The sequence below is a fragment of the Athene noctua genome, chromosome 3 (assembly GCF_965140245.1).
Source record: "Athene noctua chromosome 3, bAthNoc1.hap1.1, whole genome shotgun sequence".
In the NCBI taxonomy this organism is placed as follows: domain Eukaryota; kingdom Metazoa; phylum Chordata; class Aves; order Strigiformes; family Strigidae; genus Athene; species Athene noctua.
Window position 1 is genome coordinate 37,330,778 of NC_134039.1, and position 11,555 is coordinate 37,342,332.

At 39.5% G+C, this 11,555-nt stretch overlaps 1 protein-coding gene across 1 annotated transcript in view; it reads right to left on the reverse strand.

Annotated features, from left to right (window-relative positions):
• Positions 1-9,757, reverse strand: part of PLEKHG7 (pleckstrin homology and RhoGEF domain containing G7) — a 33,931-nt gene extending 24,174 nt beyond the window's left edge. Inside the window, 5 exon segments of the mRNA XM_074901178.1 lie at positions 371-411; positions 1,708-1,835; positions 7,187-7,209; positions 8,362-8,624; positions 8,627-9,757. Coding sequence (XP_074757279.1) covers positions 371-411; positions 1,708-1,835; positions 7,187-7,209; positions 8,362-8,624; positions 8,627-9,062 — 891 coding nt within the window. The 5' untranslated portion in view covers positions 9,063-9,757.
• Between the last annotated feature and the right edge of the window lie 1,798 nt (positions 9,758-11,555).

Below are 11,555 nucleotides of genomic sequence, written 5' to 3' on the forward strand. Positions count from 1 at the left end.
ACCTGCACTGGACCTGCTGTCAACCCTGAACACCTTGAATGAGAGCTCCTGCTTTACCCACCCCACTCTGCCCTTCTGGTGCCAAGGGTACCTCTCCTCCCACCACCCACAGGGATGGGGGACAGCGGTACTGACTGTGTTTTCACATGCATCACATGCAGCGGCACTGGTGGCTGCACTGGAGCCACCCTACTTTCATTGCAGATTAATGTCCAAGCAGTCCCAGGGTGGGCAGAGACCTCTGAGTTCAGCTCACCTGCTAGCTGCCTTTCTTCAAGGACAACAAAGTAAAGAAACTCTTTTTACCCAGGTTAGTTGTGGGACAAGGCAAGGTCAGTGCAAGGAAAAAAAATCATGGTGAAATACTCACAACTCCTCTTTTGGTAAATGGCCACCTTAGCTTTTTGGACTCTAATGGGTAAAACAAATGTGTTATCAGTAAAGAAACAAATAGCTAAAAATAAAACTGTTTTGTTGTTGCTGTTAGATGAAGCCTGATATACTACACTTGGCTCAGATTTAATACTTATGTTTTAAGCAGTTTGTGCACCAGACTTAAAAGTCATTAAACCTATTGGGCTCCTCCCAGCAAGAATTATGTCTGTCTGTGATGGGATCTTGGATGATGCTAAACACTGCCACTTGCTGCAGATGATCAGTATGTGATTACCAGTTCTTTACATGAGAAAACACATCATACCTCAAGCCAATACTTGAAGATATTAAGTGTTTTGAAGCAAGAATTAGGCCCTGTCTTCTCATCACTGATATCTTGGAGCTATGCAAGTATTTAAAGCTCCTGTGAATAAACAGTCTTATAAAACCTAAGCCTCACATCTGTCAAGGGGCTGGCACAGTGGTGCAGGTTGTAATTCATAGTCCTTAGTGAGGTACAGGGAAAGCTGGGTATCTAGATGTAGGAATGCACTGGTGAGAGGTGAGAAATGCTGTGTTTGTCCAGCAAGAAACTTGAAAGAGTTTTCTACATGTGGCACCTACTCTCAGCCCTGTGTGTGACTGGGAATCATGGTCAGAACTTTCTCATTTTGGATTTTGAAGGCCTTGGTCATTCTTTCTGGAGATGGCTGTCTTGTTTGCTTTCATGAAACTGCTGGCTGTGACTTTGACTTATTTTTTGAGAAAATTTTTATCTCTGGTCATCAGCATCTTCTGATCTCTATCTCACTGCACACTATACTATATTCCCAATAGGTATCTGTGGAAATTGCTTGCAGGTCTATATTTCAGTGTTGGAAGGTCTTGTGAGCAACCTCTAACCATGAGTTGGGTCTGCTACCCTAGTGATTAGAACACTACTGGAAAGGGTGGCATGGGCTACTCTCTTCCCTCTTCCTGAAGCTGTGCAGGTAGGAATTTGTAACTCCTTGGCAGGTGGAGATCCTGGCCTGGGCTCTGGTTGCTCCTGGCCTGTGGAAGAGGGAGGTGATCAGTGTCCTGGCCCCCTCATCTACCTCTTACATTTTGCATTCAATAATAAAATGCAGGAAAAAAAAAAAAATTGAGAAGAATATTAAAGTTAGTGGTTCAGTCACTTTGGTGTGGGATAACAGGATCCTCCATGGAGTCTGCGCTGCCTTGCATGTTGCTGTTGCACTGATCCTCCCCCCCCCCCCCCCCCCCCTTCCACACACACACCAGTTGTGGCTTTTGCTAGGCTGAGACAAACAAACCCACCCTGCGTCTGACCTGCACTTAGCAGGAGGGCTGTGTGGGGCAGGTAGTCAATGGCATGGCCTGACACCAGGAGGTCTCCAGGGAGCACCTCGTGTCCTGGCAGACTCACTACCACGGAGCTAGGCTTGTGCTCGGCTGATCTGTGAGACACAAGAACAACACATGTCATGTCTCTCTGCTCGTGGCTGCAGAGGACACTGCTGAAGTACTCCTTGCTGATACAGGAGGAAATGAGCTAAAAACCCAAATGCTATGCCATAAAGTGTTAATGAAACAATGAGTAGAGAATTTCAGTGACAGACAACAAATATCTAATTATCTTTCCAACTCCACATTGTTGCTGTTTATGGTCATGGCTTGGCTCAGATAATAGGTACTTAGAGAATTTAAATGTTGGAAATTCATGGGTTCTTCTGAGATTAGTAAAAAAGTGAGTGAGATTTCAGAATCTATGTTTTTGTACTGGATTCCAAAGGAGCAGTTAAATACCATGTCCCTAGCTGATATGTGGGTTGTCATTAATTTTAACCTTTATATAACTCAGATGATTTCAAGAAAAGAGGGCATACTAGTGACACAGTTAAAATGTTTCAGTTTGGTTTTTTTTGTCAGGGTTTTTTTGTTTGTTTGTTTGGGGTTTTTTAATGTTTAACCTTCTGGCTAGTTTGTGCTATTTTCTTTCTAAATCTTTTCAGCATTTTTTCTGCTAATTCAAATATTTTGTATTTTGAATATAATATGACTTAGTGGCCCTGCAGATTGAAAACAAATGACTGTTTCCAACTATTGTTGTTACTAACGGAGGGCATTGTCCAGGATGTAGATCCATCAAGTGAAGTGACACAGGCATTCTATACCCAGCAGCATGTTTGTGCCAGAGGCTGCTTGCATTCAAATACAGAAACTATTGGTGCACATCAAAATCCTTTTGGGATTTTGCTAATAACTCACACCGATACCTAATGAATTATGTTAGTATACTGTTGCAGAGTGACTGATGTCTACAGCTGTTGTGCTGTCTTCAATTGACTGATGCATGAAGACTGTGTTAGAGTTCAAAGGGTCGGTAATTAAGTAGCTGACAGAGGAAGCATGAAGGAAGTACGCATGTAAAAAAATTCTGTTTTCAGTCACCATTTATTATACATGTTATTTTTGGTCAGTTAAGTATAATTCTTACTGTTTCTTTTGTCTAGGCAGATAGCTTGCTGTGAATATCTAGCCATTTGCCAACACCTGATGTGAAACCTGGCAGATATATTTTTCTCTTTAAGTGCATGAATAGTCACTTGACAACTTATCAACTAGCAGATGAGCTCTGAGGTAGAGAACTGGCATTTGATATGAATAGCAGGACGTGGAGATTATGCTTTTTGTTATGATCTGACAGTAACATTGCTTGCAATTGTCTTAGCTAAACCAATTTATTGTACAGATGAAAGGAAAAACTGCTCCTAACAACAGAGAGGTCTGCAGGCTATAGGCTATCAGGAGGGCCTGGCCTGGGACTTTAACACTTGAAACATGGACATGTTAGGGTTTGAAAGATATGTATTGAGGAGTTTACAACGTACAATGTAAGAGTTCTCTAAAAGCTTTTCTTTTTCTGGTAGCCCTAGTGCATGGGGATCATAGAATCTCTATATTTAACTTTAGGGGTCTAAAATGAAACTCTGAGGTTTCTCATGAAATTGAACCCAACACATAGTTTGAGAACTTTTATCGATGGGGTCTGTTTCTTGGTTGTCAGGAAGCCCATAGCAGTGCAAGGGAGACTGCTTCCTGATGAGGTGCGCTGAGTGCTACCCAGTGCAGATTTTAAGTGTTAGTAATGATTGTATTAAGATGCTTCTGACACTTCTAGTGATGTCACAATACAGTCTCTTGGGCAGCTGGTTTATTATAGAAGCCAGATGCCGCAATAGAATACAAGGATAATTCTTACAGTTGTTGCTCCTGTACTGAGAAATTCAGGAGATTTATTTCAGGTTGGATTTACAGTAAAATTCTGCCAATGTATTATTGATTTTTAAAGTACCTAGTCTACTTCAATTTCAGAATATGTTTTGAAGTTGGAGGCTAGTGGTTTATGAAGATAAGTAATGGGAAGCATAGTTTCATTTAATGGAGTTAAATGGTGTTATTTTCCTAGATCAAAAAGGCCTTGAACTTCAGACACACATATGTCTAAACAAGCTCTTCACATAGGTATGCGAGCCTGTGATGTGTGGGAGCATGCCAAGGACACTTGGATATGTATCTACAACATACCTTTGCAATCTGGCATGCCTGGCTGATTAATGGCTTACATGCCTAAATTACTATGCTTCACAAATGAAGGTACAGGTATTTGTGATCACCTGGCCTGATGCCTGTAGATATATTAGATACATTAGATGCTTTTGTTGTTTTTACTGGGGAAATTAAACTACTGAAATGCTGGTAATGCAATTTACCACTTTTTGAGTCTGTATGCCATGTTTCAGCACCTTTTCATGCCTGCAGACCGTGTAGCTTTGCCTTTTTCTTTAGTTTTTAATTGATCATTTTACTAGGGGCAGAGGACTGAAGTGTTTGAGTGAAAGAAACACTTGTACTTTAGGGATGAACTCAAGCACCTGAGGAGATATCATCTGCAATAATGCCTCCTTTAAATCTACGTGTTTTGTGAAACAAGATAATGTCACAGGTTTGCATTACAAAGTTATGGAAAATGATTAAAGACACTGGAGAAGCTCATGATCTGAAGAAATAAATATTCTGTGTATATAGTCGTTTCCAGGGCATGGAGAGTTTCAGCTGATTGCTTTTTAGAGGTCCGTATCTTTATATGTCCGTAATCCTAGCCTAACTAGCTGTTCCATGGAACAGACATCTACATAAATCACCTTACTGAAATAACAGATACGCTATTTAAAGGAATACCTTCTAGATGATAATAAGAGCAACTGAAGAGGTTACAAAGGTCAACATTATGGGGTGGTCACAGTACTGAGATAGCTGCCAGGTGACGACACTGTTACCCAAGCCACACAGGGAGAGTATTTGGACTCCCTGGTTCAAAGAGTTAGCATGACACTTTACATGCATATGAGAAATTAAAAGAGGAAGAGGATCGTTTCAAGACATTTGAGGCCAGCTCCCTCAATTCATTGAAAATGAGCTGCTTCGGCAGTTATTGAGAGGACTCTTTATTAGCTGGTTGTCTTTAAGAAATAGTGCGATCCAGTTTTCCACTCAGTCTCTGATTTGCTGAATGGTGCAAGAAGAAAATGAGCTCAGAGTTTCCTTCCATGGCATTGTTGGCTTTAGCATCTCAACTTGTCTCCACCACACACACCTTTCTCTGTGCTGCCCTTCTTGTCCCTTTTGTTTATTTATTTTGGCTGATTATTTTTAATCAGCATCAGTTCAGTATGTTGCTATGTCCACAGAGATGTACTGGCATTCCTGACTGAGGGCTGTGTGGGGAAAGGCTGTTTAAAATGAGCATTGGTGCTTTAAGAAAGGCTTTTGAAAGTGCAGCCTGGAAATGGGGAGAGTTTATTAGAACTGAAGGATGGAGGTGTGTTTTTACTCTGGACGATATATAACTCAGCCTTGGAGGAGGGTTGCCAGCTGTCCCTGTGTGCTTCTAGATGGAGAGAATAATCTGACATTTCAGCAGTTTTCTTTGGCTGTGATAAGAAGAGATTAGCTTTTAAGGAGTTAGACTAATGATTCGGATAAAGGAGAAGCTGAATACAGCCCTTGCCCAGACCTTGGACCAAATGCAACTTGACAAAAAAAGTTTAGAGCAGAAACTGGTGATTTTTGTTTTATATTTCAGCACATTCTAATATTGGTCAAGACAAAAAATAGAAATCATAATACATCATCCAAACCTCCTTTTGTCAATCTTTCCTGCTGGTGGTTGTGGAACAAAGCTTGTGTTCCTTGTGTGACTCCTTGATTTTAAAATGCATCTGAATAGAAGTCCAGAGCCAATATCCTAGCTGGCACATAGTGGCTTCCCTCTGAAGCTGCCAGGCTAGTGGCACTAACGGAAAATGTGTACACTAAATGTGTAATGTTTTCCTGCTTAGTGATTTGCATTCAGTGTTCTTCAAACTCTCCCACAAAGTTTTCTACAGATCACATAAATCTTCCCTCTGTCAGTGAGATATACTTATGTATTACAGTTTTGAGTTTGATCAGAACAGACTCTTCCCATAATAGGTACAGATCACCTGTTTTCACACTGAGATGAAAAGATCTTTCCTTCCCCTTGTCTCCCCATCTCCATTGTAAATTCAAAATGTTAAAGAGTGTGTTGGAATTCGCAACAATTCAGAAAATCTAGGAGGCCTCTTCTATGATGAAAGTGTGATTTCACATGCACACACACATCTCTTAAGCCTTGTCTAGGGAACTGCGCTGTGCAATGACTCATAGACTGTGTCAGCCTTCTCCAAGCCACCCAGTCCCAAACAGAAGCATACTTGAAACAGAGACCTGTTTGTAAAGTGTAGGCTATAACAGAGCTTTTACCTGAAAAATGAGTAGGCATTGTGAAGAAGAGGAGGTATAGCTCAACTAATGATCTCTACTGCCTTAACACCTGAAACACGTTATGGTAGAGTCACAGAAGCAGTGTATTGTTGTTTGCTGTGAGGTGACTTCTGTCTTCACCAAGACTTGCTCACCAGTGCTTTTGTTTTCAATATACCTCACTCACCTGCATGTTCCACCTGAAATCATGCAGTAAGGTGAGCACTGCACCATTAGTGAGAGAGGTATGGTTATTAAGGGAGGTACTGGCTCCTACTTCTTTGTTGTATGGGAGAAAAGAAACTTCGTTTCCCTTCTGTAAACATTTGAACATCTTAAAGAAACAAACATGATTGCATCAAACTAATTTCTAATCAAGCTTTTACTTCCTGATAATTGTTTGTAAGAGCTTGACCCAATTCACTACACAGATCTACAGTATGCAGCAGCTTGTCTTGCCTGCACTAATTTATACAATTCAAAGTTTGTAGGATTAACAGTCCCCCAATCCAATAGCAGTCCTAGATCTGCTTTGACCATGAATGAGGACAATATTGAGCTGTTTTGATAGCTTCTTTGCTCCCTTTTTCCTCCCACAAAGTTTTGAAGAATTTTGCTCAAGATTTTGAGGTGTTTCACATTCTTCAAGCTGAAATTTGACACTGCTAATCCAAACAGCCAGACCTTTTGGCAGTTAGTTCCTAGTGCAGAGTTCTCCAATGGTCTAGCTGAAGTATTGTCTGAAATATAGCTAAACATGTTGGGGAGAGGGCCACCTTTGAAACAAAATCTCATTTAAAAGTTTAATTTAACAAGCTGGTGACAGGTATTTCACAAAGCAAATCTACAAATTTAAATTGATTTACACATAAGTGCTTCACTGTTCAGTTTTGTCTTTGAGTGAATTCATTGAAAATGTAGAGAAGTAAAGCTTGGAGTAAGGTAAAACATACATGCGTACCTTTGTATAGGCAATCCATTCTTCTGAAAGAAAGAGAGATATTCTTGTTACTTGGTCAGAAATCAAGTGAACAATTTGGTTTTGTGAAAAAAGTACTAATTTTTTAAGAGACATGTACTACATAGACATTGGCTAATTATTTTCACTGTTGAGGAGAAAGGGGGAGAACTCTCATGTTATCCAGAATGTTTTCTATACTGGAAGGGGGAAAAAATAGCTCTTAGTCCATGACACAAAACTAGCTGGTTATTAAAGGCCAATACACCTATTGATACCAGCCACGTTCAGTGAAATGTGTGCTTTGCATAATGATGGCGTCAAGCATATGTCCTAATTTAACTGCTTGTGCAAGTAATGCAAGGTCCTTCAGAGCAGATCTGGTAGCAAACCTGGTTTATGCAGTGCCTCGCCTTTTCCTCTTGGGTTGAAGTTATGGGGGATAACTGAATAGTAGTTTTCTGCCAGGGAAAGACAGAGGGTTAGCTCCTCCCGTGCTTATTTCTTTTTACTGATGCTGGCACTCCTGGATCAGTGTTTCTCTTTTTCAGAAAAGATTACACAATTGCCTGCTCATTTATGGAGCTGAATGCAAAAATGGAGGGGGCCGGTGAGTGACAGAGCTAAGTAAGTGGAAATAAAGAAAGGGAATGGGACCTCTTCCTTTGGTAGTAGCAAACCTTAAATTTAGCTCAGGCATCTTGAATGACTTCGTTCTTGGTTTTGTTGGGGTTAGTAATGCTATTCAGTAAAACAGGATAGAGAACTGCCCTGGCTTAGGAAGAACCCTGCTGAAGGAACTTGGGAAGAAAATAACCTTTTAAAACTGAAACCAGAACCGGATAAATTACTTAGTCTTGTTCTTTCATAGCCCCACAAACAGTTATGCTGGCCCACCATGGTGAATGGACAGAGGTGGGAAAGACTGTCCATGTGCATAGGCGAGTAGGCCAACATGGTCACCAAGAGACAGGGCTGGAACCGTTGTCTTTTGCTGATCTCGAAGGAAAAATCTTCCTTTCTGATGAGCATAGAAGTTGCTCTGTTTTATTGAATGAACACAGGCCAGGTTGTAGTTCAGGTTAAGAACTGTGGTGGTGTTTACACACTGGGCCATGATGGACCAACGCTGACTATGCAAGACTGAAAAGGAGGTTACATCATCCTATTCCTTTTACCTGGACACCCTCCTGTGATGTAGGACTGGGTCAGAGGAGTCTCGCAGGCAGCGTAACAGAGTTGGCTCTCCAGGAGTTTTGAAGCGTCTCATTGGGGCTGCTATTGCTGAGAGTATCTTTTTGGCTTGTCATCTATGATCTGGGGCTGTCAGACTCTGGGTTTGCTATAGCTGTCTCAGACTTGGTTTTGGAAGACAGTAATTTTGCATCGACACAAGAAGGCAATGACAATGAGGAAGCTGTAGTGCCCCGAGGTGGACTCTATAAATGTGGTGGAGAGAGACGGTGTATTTCTTCTGATTCCCCAGCTGAATTGTGTCCAAGCAGTCCTGAAATGACAGTGCTTCTGAGGCAGAGGTCATCCTTAGACGCATTAAAGTTGGAGAAGTGGAAATTCTGGCCAGAGCATGCTGGTCAAACTGTAAAGGTGCGTGGTGGCTCCCAATGCACTCCTTTGCGGAGAGCTTCAGAAGTGAAGGCTCTGTATAACCCTGTCTTCTAATGTAGTCACCTGGGTACATGGTGGTACCCATACAAACTGATACTGCCTGCGTTTCACCGGAATCAAAGACACCTTCTGGACTGCCGCTTCTGGACAAAGCAACATCTTTATGAAGATCAGCTTTCCTGTTTAGAAGTTCCACACTGATGCAGGTTTCTTTGACCAGGTCTGGATAATAATCAGAGCTTGGTTGTTGCATTCTTTATTTGCAGAATGAAGATTTATAGCTGTGTGTTCCTAGGAAACATGATCAGAAAAGCTTCTTAGAAACTTGCTGTAAGACTTTTTATATGGGAAAATATGCAAATGGGAAAAAAATATAAACATAATAATGTAGATATCTTGCTAGTACAGAAACAATTGCCTGTGCTTTGAATTCTGTTTAAATGCAGGTTTCAGCAGTTTCAGAACCCAATTTCAGCAAGCTGTTTAAACAGACGCTAACTTTGAGTATGCAAGCAGTGTCAGTATTAGTCAATAGAACTAATTAGATGGTAAAGACTAACTGTGTAATTAGGAACTCTGCTCATCTGGTACTGCAGCTGCCTAATTTCCTTTTGCCACTCCCTCATCAGTAAGCGAGATTGTGACACTGCTGTACATGGGATAAAAATTAAGTCACTAGCTCCTAGAACTCCTACTTGTTGCAAAACAGTTTATATACAAATACTAATTCCTTGCTGAATGCTTAAGCAAATACAATCTAACATTTATGTAAGGTGAGTCTCATCACTTTTGCTTTTCTTTTCAACAGGAAAAATATTTTGTGGTAAACATTATGCACACTTTATAATCAAATAATGAATAAAACAGTTTATCAAAGTAACTTATCTGTTGATTGATCAGTAAATAATCTTATGTTCTGTGATTCATGAAGATCAATTTTAAGGTATTTTGATGGCCAAACTCTAACTGGACTGACATTTGAAGTTATAAATAAAGACTATTAATTCAACCTCTTCTTTAATTCGGTTTCTCTGTTTGCTAAGATAAATCTTAAATCTGTTCATGACTGGCTTCTTTGGGGCACTTTTATTTATTAGAGTGAGTTTATTTAAACATATGTTGACTTTTTTCTTGAGCTATTGAATATCACACATTGAATATGATTTTTGTCTAATTATATAGTCCTATCAGATTGATTTATAAAGTGATTAGAAACAATTTATTTCATCAAGTTTGCTAGCTCAAAGTATGGCTTTTTACAAACTCTTCAGCCATTAGAAGACAATGATTCAGATGTTTACAGGAAGAAAAAATGTCTTTATGATGGAAATGTTTTTTTTACAACTCTAGTTAATAGCTACAAATATATTAATGTCTATTCATTCTCCTTTAATGAATATGGGCTAATTAACAGATATGCTTATTAAAGTGGACAAGCACTAAAAATCATTTTCAGGATATATCATGAATGACAATAATGACAAATTATTACCATTTTCCTCTTTGGAGCAAAGATGTGATTGCATACCAGTTCTCTGAGATTTGCTGCTACGGCTTTATAATCTTTCAAGTCTTTAATTTTGTGAAGTGCAATCACATCTGACTCATCATTTTTTGGCCAGGCATTCTCTGTGCTTATTTATGTATTTATTTATTTTAATAATCACCTCTTCTCCATGCAGAATTTTGCAGCTAAGCATGGAGCTTCCGGATATTCATGTGAACAGTGTTCTGTTGCAGAAGTAGAAAGTTTAAAGATACCTTTTCATGGAAATCTTATATCAAAAATATTATTTTAAAAAATTTTCAGTATACTAAGCGCTTTTTTTTCAAAAAAAGTTGATACTTATGAGTGTCTTGATGAGTACTTTTATGAGTAGAGTTACTTTTATGAATAGAATCTCTCAGCAGCAAAATACTTGTAAAGAAGATAATTTTTTTAAAAAAGGGCAGAAATATGCCACAAACAAGCAGAAAAATGAGTGTATGTCATTAAACTTACCAAGGTACCCAGGTGAAGATTTACCAACATCCAGGATATCGCATCCTTTTCATATGCAATTAAGTAAAATTTTCAACAAGTGCTCGATTAACTGATACTAGGCTTAGCAATAGTGTTTACTCTTTTAAAGCCTCCTTACTGAATGCTGGTATAAGGAACTACTTTTTCTTCTTGTAGATTTGTTTCTAGGGGATTTGTTTATCAGGTCAGACAGAAGTGGCTTCAGGATCAATGCCTGTTTACAATAGGTAACGAGCCATACATTTTATTAAACTTCATTCCTTTTATAATTTATTTTTTCGTACTTTTTCACATTGATAAAGTTTGGCAAGAGAGATCTCAGTCAAGTATATAATAAGTTTCAAGAGCAGATGAAATGCCTCCACCCCTCCAATAATCCTTTTGTTTCCCACTTATCTTGATTCGTTCATGTGGATCTAACTGTGCATTGTTTATCCTTCATGGAAGAATAGTAGTGATATATCCCTTGTTTACATTATTTACAGTTAGATTTTAATTTTAACAAGTGTGCTAACCAACTGAGTAATTCTGAACACAGACAGATTTTAGTATCGGAGTGTTTGAGAATTCACAGAATTGTTTAGGTTGGAAAAGACCTTGAAGATAATCCTGTCCAACCATTAACCTAGCACTGACAGTTCCCAACTACACCATGTCCCTTAGCACTATGTTGACCCGACTCTTAAACACCTCCAGGGATGGGGACTCCACCACTGCCCTGGG